Source organism: Stegodyphus dumicola, chromosome 1 (assembly GCF_044657685.1).
Source record: "Stegodyphus dumicola isolate Sdum_Otavi_A_Nest chromosome 1, ASM4465768v1".
Taxonomy (NCBI): Eukaryota; Metazoa; Arthropoda; class Arachnida; order Araneae; family Eresidae; genus Stegodyphus; species Stegodyphus dumicola.
Genome location: NC_140768.1, coordinates 76591670 through 76615369, shown reverse-complemented (window position 1 = coordinate 76615369; position 23700 = coordinate 76591670). Strand labels below are relative to the sequence as shown.

The following is a 23700-nucleotide window of genomic DNA, read 5'->3' as shown; positions in this document are numbered from 1 at the left end:
GATGCAAACAATCAGAAAGTATCTACAGTACAAAGTCCGTAATCCGAAATGATCTATAATCTGGACCTCAAAGCCACAAACTTACACATGCGTGTTTAATGCATGCATCTGCTACGCATGCGCGTAAAGCCTTTAGCCATGTGCGCTTCTGATAAAAAGTGACAGAGAGGTTACTGAAAACTAAAAAATTTCAATTAACAAGTTAGCCGGTATTCCCGATACAGTAATTACAGGACTTGAACAGTGGAACTTCGTAACTGAACAAGAAATTACATCTGTTTATAGAATTAAAGAGAAAGTATTAGCAAAAAAAAAAAAAAAAAAAAAAAAAAAAAAAAAAAAAAGAAGCAACTTAAACAACTTGCATTGAAAGAAATGTTTAATAAGGTAAACAAATAAATATAAAGCTTTTTTTTCCATAAATTTTTATACCCTTTACATCATAATTGATTTTTATTTCATAAATTATGGTTTCACATTTTTAATTGTATAATTTCTGCATGCCATCTTACCAAATTTAAATTGATGATCTATAATCCGTAAAAAACCTTAATCCGGAATCACCGAAGTCCCGACAAGTCTGGATTACACACTTTGTACTGTATTTATAATATCAGTTTTCAAATATTGTCCAGCAAATACAGGCTAAAAATGAAATTAATTTATAGGCAAAAGGTAAAACTAAAATATGAGAAGCCAAAGAGTTCATTTACATAATAACAAAAAAATGTTAATATCAAACTGATATTACCATTTTAGAGTATTTAATCTTGTCAATAAGAATACGTAATTAATAATTACTAAATTATATACTTGAAGTCAAAACATGTTCCAGCTTCCTCAAACATTTAATCAATGGCTTTTATTTTTCATTAATTTAAGACAGCAATACTTTTCTCAATTTCATGCAACTATTCAGTGGGAAGGGATCCATGCTTTTTTTCAGTTTCATGCAAAAAATCAACGGCAGAACAGCAGCATCTTCTATAGTGCAAAATATTAAAAAAAGGGAAACTTAATAAAACATACAGCAAAACCAAATAAATAAAAGAAAGTATATAAAATAAAAGATAATTTAAGGATATTAAGAAAAACTAAAGTATTTTAGATGCATTAAATTAACCTTTGAACATCTGTAACCCACCACCATGCCCAACCCCATCCTCCTACAACCATCTTCTTCCCAGTATTTCCACACCAGCCACCTAAAAAAATAAATAAATACAAAAAGTATTAACTATTATATGTATAACTTTCATTTTCCTTATCATGTCTCATAATTTTCACTAAAACGAAATCAATACATAAATATGAGTCATGAAAATATTATTAAATACATTAGCAATCATATATAAAAATATATTAACATTCATATGTCATATATGTACACATTACACATTAATTTAAATGTTAATATTTAATATTGATTTAGGAAATACTCTTATATACGCCCTTGCTTGGTGACAAATTTCTCGCCAATCCACGGTGCCATATTACAATCTAAATTTTTTGTCTACATTTCGAACTATAAGCCTAAAATGTCTCCAAAAACCATGTTTTGAACACACAATTTAAGCTAAAAATCCCAAAACCAAAAAATTTAGATAGTAGAAATGTTAAGTTTCAAACCAAAAATATTTGACAAGAATTCATGTTCACAGCGATATGTTTTAACTTTAAAAAATATCGATGAATTGCACAATCTAGGCAACGAATGGATCTACGAACTACGCACACCTCACCTTAATAAAATAACATAACAATAATAAATTTCAAAGAATACCATGTACACAGCATCCTGTTTAAACTTCAAAAAAATCTATGAATTGCACAACCTAGGCATTGTGACCAAATCAATCAAATAAACTAATTACAAACAATTCAAAAAACAACAATAACAACAAAAACTCATAGTAAAAAAAACAATGAGCATAACATTCTACAAAATAAAAACAGTAAAATAAAATGCACTTACCGTAATACATTCGTTAATAAAATTTCGCCAGTCACACAACGTCTGTGAACTAAAGTGCCACGATTTTGCTTTATCACATGCCTTTCTGAGATTCAAAATTTCGAAAGTAACGATAAAAACTTCCTCCAAAGTTAACTTACTACACGAAAACCACAATCCAAATCTTCAACTCCACTGAAAGCCACATACTTTACCAGCAAGGATTTGACTGCAACTCCACAGAACTATCAGAAACACCCTTCTTCGTCCGAGTTCTCATAGCAGGTCTGAATTTTGAACTCCGTTTTAAAAGTCCCAGAGAAATTCCAAAAATACACTTCGATCCTCATAAACACACCTGTGAACAAAAGACTCGTTAACAACTCTAACATCATACCTTTTAATACTAAATTTACTTTCCACACAATCTAAAATACGCAACCGAAATCTTGCCACCACATCTGTCGTTGCAACATAGGCCATTTCAAAACATGCACAACACGAACCAATGGGCAATTAAAGCACTGCAGCTAAAGAGTTAAGTTTCAACGTCAAAAGGGTTGCCATACAAACAATTTCGTTCACAAAACCACTGCACAGCACTGCAATCGCACCAAAAACCAGCGCAGAACATATATCGCCACATTTGGTGATGTCAGGTTTGGTTTGGTTTATTTAATTATGGCAAAGCACACTACGGCTATCTGCCTAAAGGGAGGGATGCCTTCGTGGAGGACTAAGGGAAACTGGCTCATATACACGTTACACATGGGGAAAGCCACAAAAACGCCCATGCAGCCAGCCTGTTCGCGGGATTCGAACCTCGGACTGAACTACCAGTGTTCAGCGACTTCACCGCTCAGCCGCTGGTGGGCGTTTGGTAATGTTAGGACGAATATAAGAGTAGAGCCTTAATTTACAATACATCAGAAGGCCATGTAACTGAAACAGCAGTTAATTAGCAATACATGATTACCATGCTTGATGTACACACATACAGTTCAAATTCTAAGACATGAAGATTTGTTTTTGTCATTTCTAGGTGAAAAAAGAAATGCATCTGTTGATGGTCCAAACAAATCCTTTGCTGATCTTTGAAATATGGTAACAGGTAGTTTGGCGACATTTTGAAGGCAATAAAGGTTACTACCTAGGACTTTGGGAATAATGTGAGAAGTTTTCAGTTCCAATTACGCATTATTTTGTGTGAGGGAAATGAGAGATCATGAGATATGTCATGTGACATTAATGGATGAATCACTGTTTTTTAATCGGAAAAGGGGGCATATTGTAAAAATATCTGCTGTACTTTATAGGAGTAGTTTCATTCTATGTTCTGTGAAACAGTGTTGTTTAATATTTGGATCCCTTAGCCGTATATAAAGTAAATCCGAAATTTTTATTACGTTTATGTGTAATTGAAAAGAATTGCTTAATTGCGGATAAGTATGAATGTCCAATATGTAGGAATGAAATGAGATTGTGTGAAAGGAAGGATATTACAGATAGTTTGAATGGCGGTGCAAGAAACCTGGTGAAAATGTACATTTTGTGATCCGCTATGCACTCAAGATTCTGTAGAAGATTAGGTAAGTTAGTATTTTTAATTATTTCAGGATATTATTTTTATGCATTGTTCTAAATGTAAGGAGTAAATAAATTAATATGGTATTATTGGAAAATTATTATTAGCACTGATTTAGTTTAAAGTAATTAGGATTGTAAGCTAATTTTTATTAATTTAATGTACGTGCTTATTTATATTTTAAGTAGTGTTTTTCAATTTAATTATAGTTTAATTTAATGATCATGATTTTGAGAGTTATATGTTGGTAGTATTTTGGAATACATTTGAGTAGAAGTAAATGTGCTTTGAAAGAATTTAAGTATTTGACACTAAGTATTTGTAATCAATTTTAATGTTTTGTTATAAATTCGTTGGTGACGTTTATAATAGTTAATTTAGAGGTAAAAGTTTTTGGATATTTTATTTATTTTATACGTGCAAATGTCCATCCTTGGAAAGGGTATATACTTTTTCGCGATCAGGTAATTTCATATATGTCCTTTTTACCGAATTTAAAGATTCACAAAATTTTCATGAAATTTTTCTAATTTATGAGAAAAAAGCAGTGTACATGGATATAGTGAAGAGTGTGCGCAATGCCATTTTTGTGCAATTCTGGGATGTTTTTTTTAAGTAAAAATAAGTCGACGTTCGACGTGTACATGGTTTAGTGATATTTTAATTAAATGATAGTTATTTTGTTAATTTTATGTTTGTAGGAATTTGGTATACGTTTAAGTTGAAATAAACGTGCATGGAAATAATTTAAATATTTGATACTAAGTATTTGTAATGCTTGCGGTGTGAATTCGTTGGTGACGTGTATAATGTAATAGATAATTTAGAGGTAAAAGTTTTTGGGTATTTTATTAATTTTATATGTGGAAATGTTCATATTTGGAAAGGGTAAATACTTTTTCGCTATCAGGTAATTTCATATATGTTCTTTTAATCGGGTTTAAAGATTGAGAAAATTGTCATGTATTTTCGTGAAATTTTTCTAATTTATGAGAAAAAAGCAATGTACATGGATATAGTGAAGAGTGTGCGCAATGCCATTTTTGTGCAATTCTGGGATGTTTTTTTAAGTAAAAATAAGTCGGCGTGTACATGGTTTATGTGTATGTGTTATTTTGAAAAACGCGTAAGGAGTATGGTATTGTGCACTTTTTCCCAATTTTGCAGTGAATATTTGTCATGATTAAGCAGTTTTGTTTGATAAAATTTCTAGCATAAGTGTAATTCGGCTAGTAGATTATTGGAAGAAGTGTTCAGTAGATAAGAAGAAAAGAAACATGTCTTTACTTTGTGAAGACAAAATGGCGGCAGGGAAAAAAAAGTAGAGGGTTGCTGTAGGAGAGTTGGTTGCCAAATGTTCGCCAAAAAATCGCCAAGTTACCATAATGTAAACATCAACTAAAATCTCCTATCATTTCTTAGGTTGACTTCAATTTCATTTGGCTACCTAAATTAGAATAGACTTGATGTAATGCTAATGCCCAAGATCTTTGACAAACAATGGTATGCTCCCAATTCCCTTTTTAGGATTTTGCGGATTTCAGGACAGAAAAGATAAATCATAATATTCAGACTAAAATTGCAAAATAAATAAGGCGTATTAGATACATTTAATTTAATTATTATATACATTATTGCAATAACTTATTATTACATATATAAATTGATTATATTATTCATTGTATTACATATACACAGCATGGAGGTTTGCCGATTTCGCCTCATGCAAAGATTTCCAGTTTCGGATTCTGGTGTTAGAATCACTGTTGCTGTAAAATTTCAACAGCCTTTCTTTATTTTTCCGTATATCGTACACAATTGTATCGCAATTCCATACGATTCTGCTATAAACCGAGTAGTAGCACCTGTCTCCATCTTTTGCAGAATTTGCACTTTGCATTACCGTCAATGCAACGTGTTTACATTTTTCCATGTTGCAAGCAGTAAAATCATGAGTGCATTTCTTATCTGTAATTGCATTAAAAAGGACTGAAATTAAAAATATTCTAAATTTATCCAATGTATGAAAAGCAAAACAGTCTGATGAATGCACGTATATACTCAAATTATTTGGATGATAAGTAAACAATAAATTTCTAAACTGAGATATCAAGCATCCCAAAACATTTTTTGCTTTGTAAATTTTGAAAATTCGAATTTAGTATAAAAAATGATGAATCAAGATATTCTATCTTAGATTAATTATTTAGTTCATTAATTACTAAATAAAAAAATATTTTCAAGCAATTATTTTGTGGCTAATCTTTGGAATATGGTAACAGGTAATATGGCGAGATTTTGGTAAGGCGATAAAGGTTACTAGCTAGGACTTAAGCAGTGTATATAAATAAAGTCAAGAGTGTGCGCAATGCCATTTCTGTGCAATTCTGGGATTTTTTTTAAGTGAAAATAGGTTGACGTGCACATGGATACAGTGTATGTGCAATTCTTAAAAACGCGGCAAGCAGTGGGCGATTCTGCACTTTCTCCTAATTTTGTATCTAATCTTCGTCATGATTAAGCACTTTTGTTCCATAAAAGTTCTAGCATAAGCGTAATTCGGCTAGCAGATTGTTGGAAAAAAATGTTGAGTTAAAAAAAATGCCTTTACTTCGTGAAAACAAAATGGCGTCCAAAAAAAAAAACTGGTGGTCGCCAAATTTTCGCCAAGTAACCATAATCCAAAGATTAACCTATTTTACTTGTTTGAAAGAGGAAAAAAAGGGAGGAAACAATTATTTCAGTTTAATGAAAAAAATCAAAAATAAGCAATCTTATTTTTTGCTAGAGAGATGAAATTTAATGAAAATCAAAAGAACTATTTTTTGATTCACTTTATACAATAACAATTCTCTTTAACTGTTTCCAGCAGTATTAACACAAAAACATTCTAATAATCACCACAAATTATCTGTGTATGTACCTTACATCTGTTCATGTGCCTTTGTGTGTGTTTGCTACTTCAACATATTTAATACATTACTAGATGAAAAGAGTGATATCTTTAGGTACTGGGGCAAAATGGGTTTTCAATGGATCAAAATCTTCAAATAATTCAGAAAAATCAAACATTTTTTTCCCATGCTTTGATACTGAAATTCAAATCTTTACAAACATTTTAAAAACCCAATGTAAAAATTCATTGCAGAAACAAAGTTATAGTAAAAGTAAAATTCTGCCATTTGAAAAGCCAGAGAATTTGTTTACAGTTGTACTAAATTCAACATATTAAATCTCCTGAACTACATATAATATGCTTTTTTACACTATTTTGTATAAATATACATGATAAAAAGTTAACTTATTATAATATCTATCTGTTTATTAATTTTAATAGAGTAACCTGCTTACAAGATTCCAAAGTAATTTCTTTTTCAATTAAGATTTCATAAAAGGTGCAATTTTCCTGCTTGTATGATTGATCTCGCTGAACTCACTGATTAGAATTTCAAGAAATTTTTATTAAGTGCAAACACTATATCTGTATAAAATGGCTAATTATTGTGCCTCTGACAGAAAAATGTTTAAAATTATAATTAAATTTGAAATTGTATGAAATTTTAACTCCTCACCTCTTATCATTTCCATTTAAATTATGGCGATTATATATACAATTCTGTTTAACTATATGTTTATGCACACCAGCAGACTTTAAACTTGGATATTTTTATACTTCTATTAATATTTAGAAAATAATGTGCATTCACAGGATTTGAATACTTGAGTAAAGATTTCTAACAACTAATTTACCTCCTTGCTTGCATAATTTCTCTGAAATTTCTAGTCCAAATTTTAACTAATACAAGCCATATGTAAATATGCAATCACCAGCTATTGTGCTTCTTGCATAAAGTTTACAAATTACCTTCAAGTTAAAAAATAGTCAATTAGGAGGAATCAAAAATAAAAATATTCTTATGATTCACTTGCTTTTAAAGAACAGCATTTCAAAAAGATATTATTTTACAAAATTGGGGAGTAAAATAAGTTAAAAAGAATGATTTGTTTATCCAAAATACTGCACAAATTACATATTACAATTTTATGCCAAAGAAGAAGACTGTGCTTTATTTTTTTTGCAAGACTTCAGTTAATTCAATATTTAGAATATAAAGTAAAAATGCAAAAACAACATCAAGAATATCGAAATACGTAAACAACGTTTCAAGATCACAAACCAGTTAGTTATTGAGATACTGAGCTGTTTTAAAATGTGTTATACTTTTGACATTTTAAAAGTATCTAACTCTTTAAAACTATTAGCTTATGGAACCTTTATCTTAAATTTAATTATGATGAATTTTGTATCATTACCTAGTTACATTTAAATAAATACATATTACGACACATTCAAATTTTATAATTATATACAGAAACTTCTCACCAAATTCAAATTTCAGCAAAACAAACAGACGGTATTAAATAATTTTTATATTACTAAAATATTACTTAATTTTGAGAGAAATACACGCCCCTTCCGTTGCAGATAAAATCTTTTTCTTCATGGAATTCTGATTACATGCTTAAAAACAATTTAAAGCAAATCTGACATATGTTATTGCTACAGATACAATTTTATGGTAGAAAATTATTTTCTCAAAGGCTAAATGAACAAATGTTGAGGAAAATTCGAATTTCAGTGTGTCTATTATAAGTAGGGAAAAAAAAAAAAAAAAGCTCTGTAAAATACGGATTTTACAACAAAAAACAAAAAAAATACTGTACTTACCAGAGATGATGAGAGCCTCATTTGGCCCGGCTGTTTCAACATTACCCATTTTTTATTTCCTAAAAGCTATTTTTTTATATTATATAAAATCAGCTATTTTAAACTAATCCTTACTGTGCTGGCGTTTTCTGAAAGATAATTTCAATAAAAATCGAAATACTCAAATCCTACACAGCACTTTCAACAACTACTAAATGCCGGTCTTCTGTTTGTATCTTTTCAAGAAACCCAGTGCTACGTCTATTGCAAGACTTCGACATCGTTCACATGTCTTCCGCTCTTTTCGCACATGCGTAAGAAGTCGGGAACCAACCAAGGAGGTTAGAATAAGGCTCCTGTAAACCAGGCTGAATCACCAACGTTTCTCTCTTGGCGAGGGAGTGAACGCGCTGCCAATTTTGGCGCGTTTATCGCACACGCTGGCTGAATGTCTGCTGTTTTTTTAAAGATTTATTTTATAGACGCGCGGTATTCAGCGCATATAAACTTTTCGGATAATTTATTAATTCTCGAATAGTATATAGACGTTTTCACTTAAATAAAAATTTCGCGTATATTTTGTAAACATATTCAAAATAACTTATTCTTTAGATGTTTCAGTTTCGTTAGCAGACTATAATAAATAAGATATGAATAAAAACTTTCAATAGTGTCAAATGGGGAAATAGTTAAAGCGTAGAGTGTGCAAATAAATTTATCTTAATGACATTTTAACAAAAATTTCCATAAAAACACTGTAAATTCATACTAAAAAAATAACTTAAGAATATGTTGTCATTTAAGTCTGAGGTACATGGAAATAATTGTGCAAGATTCTGAAGAAACACTTTCTTTTAAATGTGTGAAATATTTCATAACATAATATGGAAGAAGAAAGTACAGCATTCTGTGTTTTGGATGCTTTTCATCAAATGTAATATAAATACGAACTAGAAACCATAATAAAAAGTCCTTCCTCTTCAATCAGATCACCTTTGTGTTGCATTGTATTTGTAATACTTCTAAAAATCCAGTTTTTACCTAAATTAAAAAAATAGTTATTCCATAAAAGATAATAACTTTGAACGTATATAGAATGAATTTTGTAATTTGAGTTATGTTACAAAATAATTCATAGTTTATATATTTTATACTAATAATTTAGATAAAACCTGTCCAATTTAAGAATGTGTGTTAACCACATTCTTAAATTGTAAAAGGACGACTTAACCACATGTAATTCATTTCAAAGCATAAAAGAAAGCTTATTTTTTATTTTACACAGCAACAGCATTTTCATGCAGTCAAGTTTTTTTAACTGCTAGTTATTATACATAATACTTAATTTTAAACCCATTCTTATTAGAAAGCATAACTAAGAAACTTCTTTTTAAAGCACCACAGTGATTGCAAAGAATGTCGTTAAATTTACAAAAGTATTGAAGATATATTGAACAGCATTATAACAAGAAAGTACTGTACAAAATATGTAAATTTAGCATAACTTCTTTTTTAGTATTTGCATAGTTTCCTCCAAATGAACCTTAATGGGAAGTTATCTTGCGAAAATTTAAAAGTATTAAAATGGCCTCTATTTAAGATGTAACTGCATTTATAATTATTTTGTAATTGCGAATATATTATATTATTGCAATTAGATTATGCACTTACAACATAATTGCATAAAGTAATGAAATTAAGAGTTCACAGATACAATGTAATATAATTACAATGCAATTACCTAAATTGTAATTATAATCACTTATTTCATACCACAATATTATTACAATCACAATGTAATTTAAATTGGGTACTATATTTGCATACCCTCCACTCAAAAGGAGGTACTGATAAGCCTGGAAGTTATTATCAACAAAAAGCCTGTTCAGGACAGTTTGATGACAATTTCCACCGGGCGAAAAGTACATTCTTAAGCCCAGGCAAATCATGACAATAAAAATCATTTAGTCTTATGATTCACTATATTTTAAACCCTAAATTTCAATTCTGCACCAAATTATTTACCTATATTTTAACATACTTTATGAATTATTAGAAGCGATATGGCAAATATCTTCTAAAAATAACTGTAAAATATTTGTATCCATTAATTGATTCAGATACACACTTTTATTATTTAAGTATATCAAAATAACAGTTTCATGTTCCTGAAATACAAAAATTATGGAAAAAGTTAAAGTAATATTCTTAGAAGCATATGATATTAGTCACCAGATGCAAAATTATAGTTAATTTTTTGCCCTAAATACAATTTTATTACACAGTAGTCAAATGTGTAACTTAATAACATGTTATATAAAAAATTAATGATAATAAGTTTATCAGAAATGAATTAATTCTGCAAATAAACTTTCTGCACTTGAAAATTTTCTACACCTGAGGGGAGGGAGAGATCTAGTAAAATTAGATTTATTATAACTTCAGTTGGACCAAACACCTTCTCTCTATATATATGCATCACTAAAGAAATAAATAAAATTATCATGCTTAAAAAACAGATATACCATACCAGTTTTTTTTCCCCTTGTTACACTTTACATTGAGAAATAACAAACCGTACAACACTGAAAAATACTATCCTTGAAATTTTGTTTAAATGAAGAAACACACACCATCTTTTTATTTAAGCATTACACTTCAAAAACAGATACACATACCAATTTATTTTCACTAGCCTTTATACTGATAACATGCCATATAAAAATGAAAAGAATTATCCTTGAAATTTAGATAAAATGAAGTAACACAATGGGAAAATTTATGCACACGGACATCTTTTTTCTATTGCATGTTGTCTGACATGATCCACAAGTGCCTAAAAATGTACCCAAAGAAACGCATTTCAATATTAACAAAAAATTGTTTACAGATTAAAATTCATTCATTTCATACCAGTATTATAAAGATCATGCATGAAACAAATCTGCTTTCCCATACTTTTAAGTAAAACTTTTATACTGGAAAATAGACTATATTTCTATAATTAGAAACAAGAAAATACTAATTTGAATTTTTGCATTCATTTCTAAATCTTTACTCCATTGCCAAATTGTATAATACTGTGATTATAAATAAACTTGCACAATCCTTGCAATTATTGAAGTCAGATTATATATATTTTGTCTCACACTATTCAATTTATTCTATTGACTTCAGATGTCAATGTCAAAATTCTGGAAGTTATTTTAACCAAGAAACAGTAGTGGGCACCGTGCATAAACAACTCATCTAACTTTTTAACAATAGTGATTATAAAATAAAGAAAAAATTATATATCATTCCAACGATATTGCAACTATAGTATAATGTTACATATATCTTTAGCAAACATTCAGATTTTATCTTGACTTTCCAAATTATTATTTATTTTTTAATAAATTTCAATATGCTAATGATTTTCATGTTACATTAGTATAAATTCCACAATTAGCACAGGAAAACAAAATCCGCGCTTTATATTAGAAGAGAAATTTCTTTTCCATATTCAAAACATCTACATTGGCGATGTTTGGCGACGGGTACATTAACCCTAGACTAATTTAATTATAGGTATTATTACAGAAATTAGCAGATACTCAGGTTATTGTACACAAGAATTTCACTTTACTTGCACATTATAAACATCAGAGAAGATATAAACTCTAAATGAAGGCGTAATTAACATTATACTTACTAAGCAAAGTTCAGCGCCTGGACCAGGTTTCCAATTGTCTCTTCGGCAATTATTTACCCATATTTTTCTTCTTTCTTCATTTTTAGGAAATTTTACCAATGTATGACCTTTCCGTGAATGATTTGAACAATTAATAGCTGTACATCCGCCCATTTTACACAAAAAAAACACAAAAAATTGTTGCACCTTAACCACTCAGCCGCCATTAAATCTCCCACTTGGGAGCGCGAATGCCTGATGATTCAGCCTGGTTTATAGGAGCCTTAGGTTAGAATATAAGGAGGGAAAGTTCGGATACACGATGAAGCTTCGCGGCCATGTTACTGTTATCGCAGTGACTTGCATGTTCACAAAGCCTACAGACCATTTCGGTCTGCTCTCATTGGATGAAACATCTGCTTGGCGGTCATATTTGGAATGGCGAGTTATCGCCCTGTAGGCGTGGTAATTAACGCCAAACAAACGGAAACAGCGTTTATTTCATTCGATATTTTTTTATTTTATGAATGAAAGCTTAGAGGAATTGTGTGGAATATATTTTAAATAACCTACGGATCTTATTAATAGTTTATTTGTATTTGAATTTAAACTTTTAAAAGTACGTAATTGTTTTACAAGAAAAAGGTGTTTACATGGAGATAGCATATGCACTTTTTCTTCATTTCTGTTAGAAAGAGTCTATTGTGTAGATTTCCATAGCACATTAATTTATACAAATAAAGAAATGTTAAAAAATAAATGAAAACATTCAGTAAACATTTAAGGGCGTCGGATACCTATTCTTTTTACATGAGTAAGTATAACTAAAATTATATTTTATTCCATTATGCGCTATTTCTATTGAAATGCTTTACGGGATCTTGGATCGTAATCTTGCTACTGGTACCTACTACAAAGAGTACAAACCCGTAAGTAAAAGTAAGAAAAATTAACATTAACAAAAATAGAGAAAATAAAAGCGTTTAATTTTTAACACCACACCCGAAGGCGAAAAGACAAATAATGACAAAGTCATTCAATAAAGTTAAAATAAAAATAAATCCGTGTAGAGCAGAGTTTAGAAAAGCTACGAGCGGGGATAGAACCGATGATCTAGAAGGTTGAGGACGTTCCCGCGCTCATTACAGCTGAGCTGCGGTTTCTCCGATTGGTTATGCACACCTTTTGGTACACGACTCTCAAATACAAATTGTAAAGGCGATGAACCAAAAGTCGCCAAGCACTAGATTCTGTAACCCTACATTTCCTGTTTTAACCAATCGGAGCAAACAGCAGAGGAAACGTTCTGTAGGCTTTGTGAATAAGCCTGTAACTTCTGCAAGGAAGTCTGTAATTGCAACATTTTTTTCTTTTCTTTTTGAAGCATGTCAACTTGTGTTGCATATGGATGCACAAATAGATTTTCGAAAAAGATTCCTGGAATTACTTTTCACGTGTAAGTATTGATTTCCTTTTTTTTTATGTAATTTGATAAATATGTTAAAAAATAACACAATGTCATGTTGTTTTCTTTCCAGATTTAAAAAAAAAAATGGACTTCATAATAATCAAAATATATTAAATACATTTTAATGTTTCTGTTTATAGCTGGTATCTTCATTCCTTAACATACAATGATATATGCTAGGATTTAAATTGTATAATTTGAACTTTTTAGGTAACTGGTTTTATAATTTTCATGGAAAGTAAGAAATCAATTGTTACTATTTTTATGAATTGTAAACGTGTTAAATAAAGTAATACTTTTATGTATTATCTATTATTCATTTCTTAAGTTTCATGAACTGTTATGAATATAATTTGTGCATTTGATCAAGATAAACTATTCTGTTGTTAAAAAATTGTTTGCATAAACTTACAAATTTCTGGGCAGTATAGAGATAAAAGTAAGTAAAATATTAACACAATTGAACATGTGGAAAGACGTATCCAAGAATTTATATAGGTATATTTTCTGTAATTCAGCTTAATTCAAGGCAATTTCTATGGGATTCATAAATATGAAACACATCCGTGTTTCACTGATGATATTATTAAATTCACATAAATCTGTTTTATTTTATTAATATTTTTTCTTGTTTTGGCTCTGACAAGGATATATTTAAAACTTTCATTTAAAAAAAATGCAACCTGTGACTATATTTTAGATAATTATTGCTAAATATGTGAATTTCTGTTTTAGTGTATTGCAGCTTAAATTTGAAGTATTTAAGCATACTAAAATAAAATAACTTTCTTTTCTGTCTCATAAACTATGTATATGAAATAATTCTTTAATAAATTATGATAATATTGTGAATAAATCAGAAATATCACTTCTTAAAGGAAAAATTGGAAAAGTACAATCAACAGGTAGCTAATAAAACCTAAGCAAATCCTTTAAATATGCAGAAACATCATTTTTAAAGGATTTAATGTTATACATATGCATTTAGATTTCGAACTATTTCTTAATAATTTTCTGTTCATAGTAAATTATGGATATCATCTTTATTACTTTAAAACAAAAGTTTATCAACAGAGAAGCATTTCATTATAAATTTAACATATTTTTACTGGAAATTACATGCACAGAACAGATGTACGTTTCACTGCCGTAATGCAATGTTTTGAAGTTACAAACATGGACGCCGTTTGTTCGGTGAAGTTTCATTCCCCTATAGTGAAGGAAACTGCGAACCCTCCCTCCATCTATTCTAACCTCCTTAGAACCAACCATTGTTTTCCAGAGATCCCCTCCGTTTGGACCGCGATTTACCCAAACCAAGGATTACAGTTTTCTGTACAAGCTTCAACATGCTTCATTTCGTGTACTTTTATTACGAAAAATTTGCCATCGATTTTTCACCCTGCAAGGAATTGCTACAAGGACTATTCTGCTTATTATACGTTATTATATTATTTATACGTTATGTTTTCATGCTACGTTTATCACATATCTTGTTAGCTTGGGATAGGGCTCCGCAAGGCCAACTAGATATACTAGATATCTAGTAGATATCTATTTGGGCCTGGGGTCCAGCCAAGAAACCCGTGTTTTGTGGCCTTGCGGTCACCTAAGAAGGATTTCATTGATTATAGTTACTCCTCGACTTAAATTCAATGACTTTGTCAAAAACTCAATGATGAACTAAACTTGGTATTTACTGCTAGAATTTCAGGAGAATTCCTAAAATTATTACCGCTTACCGTTGACCATCACCGCGAGACCACCAGATACCTAGAAGCTAATAGTATCCAACATCATGTATAACATGTCAAAAAAGGGAAGCCATTGAAGGTAGTTTTACGAGGCTTATCTGCAGACTGCAATACGGACGAAATTAAAGAAGAGTTAGATTCAACATCATTAATCAAAGTACAGATTTAAAACCAGGACACCATTACCTCTATTTCATATTCACTTAACCAATGTTTTGGGAACAGAAAATTTATGATATCAGTAGCTTTCTGTGTTCTGATGTTAATGTTTAGCCATACAACTACAAATGTGGTGCGACTCGATGCTACAGCTGCCAGCACTTTTTCTTCTCAAAGGAGTGTAAACCCGCTCAGAGCTATATTAAATACGCTCTTTCTCAAAAGAGTTCGGAATCGGAAGCAATATTTTTTAATAAACTCATATGTTGTAAGTGTGGTGGAGCGCATGCTGCTAGCTTTCGATTATATCCGAAAAATCGCACTGATATCAAAAAGCGACCCAAAACCCAGGATATGAATGAAACTAGATCTTAACCACGTGGAGGGCATGTTTCCGCCAACAGTAAAAGAAAAAACTCCTAATTCTGAAATACTTGTCACTTTTAAGGGTTGCCCCATGGGGAACGCAAATACAGGTAGATCTAGTAAAACCATTGACATAAGTGACCAGACTTCACTTTTCAACCTAGCCGATAAAACAAAAAACAGAAATGCTCAAAAGAAAATTCCTTAAATAATATCTCTGCAGATTTGTAGATGTTATGAAGATCATTCGCAAAATAAATAAGACTTTCAGTGACGAATATATATTCGATATAATTAAAATAAGCAGTGGCCCCATGAATGAGGTTCATGCTGCTCCCACTTCTATTTACAAAATTTTTGAGCTATTTAACATTCTGGAGGACATATTTAGGGGAAATTTATTTGATGTAAATATAAACTAAGTATATGTCATATTGTGCTGAGAGTTTAATACTTTCTTTCTCCATTTATTTTCAATCCGGGGAAACTTTGATAGATTTTTACTCTTAGCTCATGTATTTGCAGTTTTGTTCTTATTGTCACGTCTTCAGCCCGACAGCCACAACTAAGATCCTGACTTTTCTTGTGAATATGATTATGTTCCTTCATCTTCAGATCTTTTGTAAATACTGTTAGAATGTTCTTCTTCTTTTTTTTTGGAGGGGGAAGGGTTCGCCTTGATAAATTAGAACGTGCATATTATTTGATGAAGGTAAGGTCAGAGCACCTAGGTACTCAAGTGTTGCATCATTCTACTCAACAAAAGAACGTGATAATTCTATGGAATGAGGAAAAGAATTTCCTTCCTCCATGGATAATATAAAAATAATCGGTGTCTCACCAGAGCTTAAAATTAAACTGGAGCCAGGATGCCGAGACAAATAACGTCTATTTACATATTCTTTGGCCAAGGCTTATAGAAGAGGATTCTATAGACCTTGAGGCTGGAGCACTTCTCAGTTTTTGAGCGGAATCAATTCCAACGGAAGACACAAATGCAACTCAGGTGCTTCTTTGTGAAACTCATTAACTATGTTAACATTCAATTTTATGTGAGCATTTAAAAATTTAGTTATCCCTCTTAGGTTTTGTTTATAAATGCATCTTGTTTGCTAAACAAAATCCGTGTGTTCGTCTTCTATAGTAAAATTTTCGCACATAACGATCAAGATGAAGCCATGCAAAACTAAGGGTTTCTTTTCTTTTACTCGTTTTTACATTTTTTCTTTACTTATTCATGATTTTATTCAACATGGCTTCATGACAGCATCTGTTCAGCCCACTCGAGTTAAGTTTGGGACATCGAGCTGGCCAATCCATGTACAAAATGATCTGCTCTTATGGACAAAGTTATATATGTGATTTATCTCACTTGTATGATAGTAACATCAGAACAAGCCTACAAAATTCATCGTGGCAAGGAGTGAAAGAGTGCTTCTGTCGTTGGTAAGTAAGAGCCTTGAACACTATACAGGTGACAGTACGACTTTACTTAGTTCCATCCCCAATTCTGAGGACAGCAGACTAGGAAGGCCTCCTACCCCTCTTTCCTACCAGCAAACTCTCGAGAGGACTTTCAGGTTGCCGCGTATTTAGAATGTCCGTCCCCTTGCCGAACAGACACTATACCTTTACAACCACCCATGCCTTCTCTAAGATTCGAATCCTCCTCGAAGACATCTTTCTTCAGTGAAGGTTATACAGACAGAGAAGATGCCATTAAGTAATATTATGCCAGTTCTTTAAAACGAAGATACGGTGAAATATTTGGGAGAACATTTACTTTAAGCTTATCAGGAAAGATGAAGAATGTAAAATATTCTATATGATTTTTCCTCAACGTTTTCTAGTCTACATTGATAAAAAGTACCTTACAGTCAACAGATTACGAAATAAATATACACAGCAATTAAAAGTAATGGAGAAATGCAGTACAGTTTAGGAGATAACATTGAATGAAGCGACGGAGAATCAATGAACAATCAAAATGGAAGCGAAGTACGGTGCAATCAAATTAGAATTCATCTGAATGAGGCACGTATGCGTATGCCTATATACTACTTTCGTTCTCATAAGTGACAAAAATGCACTTTGATATAAATGCTTTTTTCTGAAAATTATTACAAACAGTCGTATCTTTAAAATTAACACACAAAAAGCGCAAGTAAAGGATTTTTTTACAAATTAGTAAATGGTTTTTTTTTTTTTTTTTTTTTTTTTTTACAAATTAGTAAATGAATTTTTTTAGAAATATTTATTAATTTATGGTTAGAGTAATCCTTTTTCAAACGAAAATTAAAAAATAACTGCAACTGTATCCATTCTGTAAAATATCAGTTGATGCGATAAGCTCCCAGCCGATATTGTAATCTTATTTTCTGATGCTAAAAGCTTCAAGGTAAAGAATAATATTTATTAAATAAAATTTTGGGAAAGCAGAGCTGGCAATAGTGATTTTGGGACACGTTTTGTGTTCTTTCCATAGTATTTATCAAGTAATGTCTCGTCATAAATCTACAATTTTCACTAACTTCGAAAAGAAAGAAGCTTTCGAAAAAAGTAAGCAGAAACAAGTTTCTAAATATAATTTTTCAGTTCAGCATGTGAATTCAGCGTGTGAATTAGTCTCATTTGTAAGTAAGACTGATTTCTTTAGAAATAAAGAAAGCACTTTTGTTTCCTTTCCAAGCAAGGATCAAACTAAGGAAAATGAAATTAGTTCAATCTACAAAGATAAATTAGGTTTCGCAAAAGAGATGCTTGAAGCAATTAATAGAGCAAAAGACATTACGCAAATGGCTTTGCGTATACAAAATTGTTTAAATTTAGATATTCCGAATGAAGAAATTGCAATTATTATATTTAAAGAATTCCTTTCTTACCCGATTTCATCTTTGGCATTGCAGTATGCTCCACATTTTGTATCAACAGTAATTTTTTGTAGAAATTGCTTGAAGTGTTCTAAAAATCTTAGAATAATAGTTGATAAATGTTACAAAAAGTGCAAAGCCATGTTTTGTCATAGTTCAGAGAAAAATTTTGTGTCTACTTACAAAGCTGAAGTACAAAGAAATATGCCATTGAACTTTAAAGAACGTTTTTTAGCATGCAGAAGTGTGTTGTAGTATACGTTTTTTAGTATTCAGATTAATCATACCTGAAATACATCAGACGACACGAATGTGAAAAAAAAAAAAAAAAGATTTGTGTACTGTTTGTAGGAAGATAAAAATAATTGGTTTCTGTTGTAGAATTTTTTTCTCTTTTATGCCAATAAAAAGTTTCTAAATAATAAAGTAATTTCATGAAAGTTATTATTTTTATTTCATTTTTATAACCATTTTAATGATGCGAGTTATGAATGATTTTTGAATTATTAATTTATTAATCAGAGGAAAGAAATCATTGAGAGAAGCATTCAGAACAGTATAGGCGTTCATTCGTAAATTTATTTAAAATTTAAAGTTTTTTTTTTTTTTTTTTTTGTAGCCCAGAAGAGCTGTTAGTGATTAGTCTCGAAACGCATTTTGCGTCGAATCGCTATAAACGACTGTATCACTTTTCAGATCGTTGCCATAAAATATTATCAACCTATATTATTTTTAAAGAAAGTAAATAATGAAGGATCCGCATGAATGTGTGCGTGTTTCTCGCATGGTGAAAAAACTACGGTACCTAGAGCCATCAAATTCTAAATAACCTAGTCCTCCACCCGAAAATGGGCACCTGAAAACCCAAATTTCGAATTTGTTTTATTACCTATTTCTTATTTTGTAAACTTATACGAATTTTTGATTAAAAAGCTGAACGATTTCAAAGTGAGCAGTGGCAATTATGTAGGAATATTTTTAGTCCAGATGCTCTCAAAAGGTGTATGTGTCTGTAAAAAAAAAAAAAAAAAAAAAAAAAAAAAACACGCCTGCTTGGTTGTCATATGAAATCTGAAGGCTTTCAGAATAAAAAAAATATTTATTTACTTATTTTTCACTTTCATAAAATTTTAGCTTTTTAAAAAGTTGTTATTCGCTATTAGTTAGTTCGTGAGATATTTGTGGACTTCATGTGAAAGATTCTTTGAAATTATTAAGGATAAAAAAATTATCTAGTCATGCGCGAAAAGATTTGCAAGGTACTTTATATTAACTAACCAATTGTTGTTTACAATTTCCCCATGATTTTTTATTTCCGGAGTCTTCACTGGAATGGAAATTAGTTGTTTTTGTATATAAGCTGAGGGTTTTGAACGTTAAGATTAGGGCTTCTGGTAGTAGCATCTTGCTACTACGAGAATCTCAAGCTCTGCCGAAGTTGCATCCCACCAGCTCTTTCTTAAGTTGTTTTCCGGCTTTAGCATCTTGCTAGCCGATGTTTTAAAAATATGCGCCGGTAAATAGCTGAACCAGCTTAAGGAACCTATTTTATCTGTAATCTCAGATTTCGTTATCTACACAGAAATTTGACGTCCCACTATGTTAATTGAAGTACGCGCAAGGTAACGGAAATTCGTTTGTAGCACAAGCTGTGTCTGTCGTGTTCAATTTAAGCTTAAATAAAAGTTTTTTTTTTTTTTAAATTTTATTTTCTTCTGACTTGGTGATTTAGACTCAGCAATAATTCTCTATCAGTCTAGTAGGGCCTGTAGAAATTAACTCAAGTTTTAAATGGAGCATAACTCTACAAGTTATGAAAATATTTCGTGGGCTAGGAAAATAACTCTTTCGTCTCCTTCTATTTCACTGTCAGACATAGCCTATACCCAGTTGCTCATGTTTGTCTGTGGATACTGCGAAATTTATTTGCAAAAAATTCTCAAGGATTATTAACTTTTTTCACTTTTTCTGTTTATATATTTTTAAACCTACCTGTTTCTAAAAAACTATGTTAATAAAATGTTCTGAAAAGTAATATAATTTACGTAAAAAATAGTTAAAATTTACATTAAAAGTCGTACACTCGAAAGTTTTCTTGAAATGATTTTGCAAGAGATGCTTTTTTTACATGTTTTAAAAATTTAAATCAAAATAAATTATAAAAATTATTGTCTACAGATTGAAACTCGTATTTTATCAGAAAAATGTAGTTATTTCAGACTTGATGCGAACATAGCAAAATGTGTAAAGTAACTATAAGTTCTATTTAATTTTATTGTATAAGAGCCAGTTCCCTTAGAAAGTCCTCCACGAAGGCATCCATTCCCTTAGGCAGATAGCCCTTGAGGCTTTGCCATAATCACACACACACTATTTAATTTTATAACATTTTAAATGTGACAAAAGTAATATAAGTGTCGTAAAGTCTGTTGATATAAAAAATTCAATTGTCTTTAATATTACAAAACGGTAGATATTAGATGGAATAAGTGGTCAATTATAAAAATTTTAACAAAAGGCTATCATTTTAATCTTATAAAAACAAAATATCAAATTCTAAGTAAATGTTTTACTTTTTACAAAGTGTGTGTGTGTGTGTATTGAGAATACGGCAAAGCACACAAGGGCTATCTGCCTAAGAGGAGGGATGCCTTCGTGGAGGACTTTCTAAGGGAAACTGGCTCGTATACACGTTACACATGGGGAAAACCACGAAAATGCCCATGCAGCCAGCCCGTTCGCGGGATTCGAACCTCGGACCGAACTACCAGTGTTTAGCGATTTTACCGCTCGGCAGCTGGTGGGCTCTTTTTACAAAGACCAGAAATAAAAATAATTATATGTGTATGAGAAAACATGTTAAAATGAAAAAAAAAAAAAAAAATCCCAAAATATCCCAGACATTGCATAAAAAATGAGTAAATTTAATTATGCTACACATTATTTTCTTCTTTTATGTTAGCTGATGTTTTAGAAGACTAATTAATTAGGCTTGAGCGATGATCTTCCAGAAAAGGCTTTTATTTAAAGTGAAGACTTGAGCTCAATTCTTATTTGTCATTAAATTTAAAATATATTGAACAGTCAAAGAAGATTTTTCATTTTATGTTCTGTCTTTTAATGAAAACTTCCTATAATCATCATGGTAAAAAATTTCATAACAGCAACACATTTATTAAAAAATCTGATGTGTGCACCACATGACTTCCTTGTACGGAATATTACGCATTTTTTCTTGCATTTAATTTAATTTTATTGGATTGAATTAAATCTACTTATAGCGCATAAACTACAATAGAATAAATGCATTCTTTAAAAACAAACTCTATTTGTTTACCATAGCGACACTCTGGCGCTAGATTTACTTAACAGTATTATATTTCGTTCCATATTATAATTCAGATTGCTATGTCTATGTCTATGTCTTATCACTTAGTAAGAGGCAATCGACCATTAACGACCTTTACCAATATAATGATACTTGACTTTTAAATGCTTGAAGAATCGAGTAAGTTGTATCCAATAATATGGAAGTACTTGTACACATGCTGTGCTAGAACTCAGAGATTACTAGCGACGGAGGCTCCTGTGCCGCTGTCCGTAGAATAAGTAAACTTTGAACAAATGAGGTGCTCGTGTGGCGCCATCTATTAGTAGTGATCAAAAGCATTTTAGTTGACTGGAGCTCTGGTTGCGCCATCTCTTGCAGGATGTATTGTAAGGCATTTTTAAAATTTCATAAAAATTATTCTTTTGATAAGCAATAATTGGCAAGTAAAATGATGAAAAACACAATTTGCAGTACATTGAAACGTTTCACAAGAGTAAAAACTATTTACACACAAAGTCTACCTACTTTGGCAGGAACAAAGTCCATAGCGCTTTGTAATTTGATAAGTAAATCTATAAGTAAAAAGAATGAAGTAAAATCTTGGCTAAATATTAACGAAAACGAAAATATATACATTACCACCGACTATTATGGTGAATATATGGTGATTTTAATTTTCCAAACGTTAAACCATGGGAAGATATAGTCTATTGCATTTTGGAGGTTTTGGATGGCTCTTTGCGGATTGATGGATTTGCTGAGAATTACAGTATCGTCTGCGATTATGGCATCTTTGTGGCTGGGAAGATCATTTATGTAGATGTTAAAAAGAAAAGGTGAAAAATTCGAGCCCTAAGGGACACCTGCTTTCATTACACTGATGTTAGATAGCTCGTTCTTAATACGAACTTGAAAAGTTCTGTTTTCCAAAAAACTTGAAATTAAGAGGTAATTCAGAATGCACAAAATTTACATCATTTAAAGAATAGAATTATCTAGTCGTTGCCGCATGTTCTATTCAAATACTATAATAAAGCTAGAATGATGTATAAAAGAAATTAAGCAAACAAAACAAAAAAGAAACAGTTTTTAACAGACGATTGAGTATTTCTCATTCAATTAATTCAGTTCTCACTTCGCGACAAGGCAAAAATACATAAAAAATCAAAATATCTGTATTAAAAATTACGAAGTAAATCTTAAACACTTTTTTCCTTGAAAAAATTCCAGAAAGGATTAAGCATGATTTAATTCGAAATAATAAATGAAGGCGTTTGCGAAGTTAAGTTTCTCTAGATCGGCAACAAATCCACTAGTTTGCTGTTTCAAATGTAAACAAGCAATGGCCGCAATCAAAAATATTATTAGGCTTAGCGGCACTTAAACAACATTAAAATTGTTAATAATTCTAAAAATATTGCATACAGATTTACTAAAGGCATAAAAACCTTAACCGGAAGATAAGAACAATATAATTCAATCATTTTTAAAGCAAAAAATGTACAATTTACAAACATATAAGAGTAAAGAAACTGAGCTCAGTGAGCCGGGTAACAGAGTGGATATATATATATAAATATATTTATATACGTTTGGTGCGGCCGATTGCAACCAAAATACGAGGTGCACATCTATATGTTATAGCAGTCCTATATACAAAATTTCAACGTTCTGAGGCTACTCGTTTTTGAGTTATACGTACGTACATACGTTCGTACAGACGCCACGAAAAATTCTCTTCAGAATTCATTTTAAAGCTGTTTAATAATTTTTTTTTTTGAGAAAACGAGTCTTTTATTCTGTCCTTACGTATAGATATCACGTTAAATTGC

General features: G+C 30.8%; 1 protein-coding gene and 1 long non-coding RNA gene across 4 annotated transcripts in view; both read right to left on the bottom strand.

Annotated features, from left to right (window-relative positions):
* LOC118198018 (flotillin-2-like) overlaps window positions 1-8565 on the bottom strand; it is a 90598-nt gene extending 82033 nt beyond the window's left edge. Inside the window, exons 1-2 of one of the 3 annotated variants that reach the window (XM_035369606.2) lie at window positions 8269-8565; window positions 1124-1205 (exon numbers count right to left, since the gene is read on the bottom strand). In XM_035369606.2, the coding sequence (XP_035225497.1) occupies window positions 1124-1205; window positions 8269-8317 (131 nt within the window). In that variant the 5' untranslated portion in view covers window positions 8318-8565. Of the gene's footprint in view, window positions 1-801; window positions 981-1123; window positions 1206-8268 lie in introns of those variants that run through there. The other 2 variants (XM_035369607.2, XM_085816442.1) reach the window with 2 other exon arrangements.
* Window positions 8566-10446: 1881 nt separating this feature from the next.
* Window positions 10447-12214, bottom strand: LOC146999118 (uncharacterized). The gene is made up of 2 exons (XR_015039452.1): window positions 11942-12214; window positions 10447-11083 (listed from the first exon to the last, which is right to left on the bottom strand). It is a non-coding gene; the product is annotated as an uncharacterized LOC146999118 (long non-coding RNA).
* Window positions 12215-23700: the final 11486 nt, after the last annotated feature.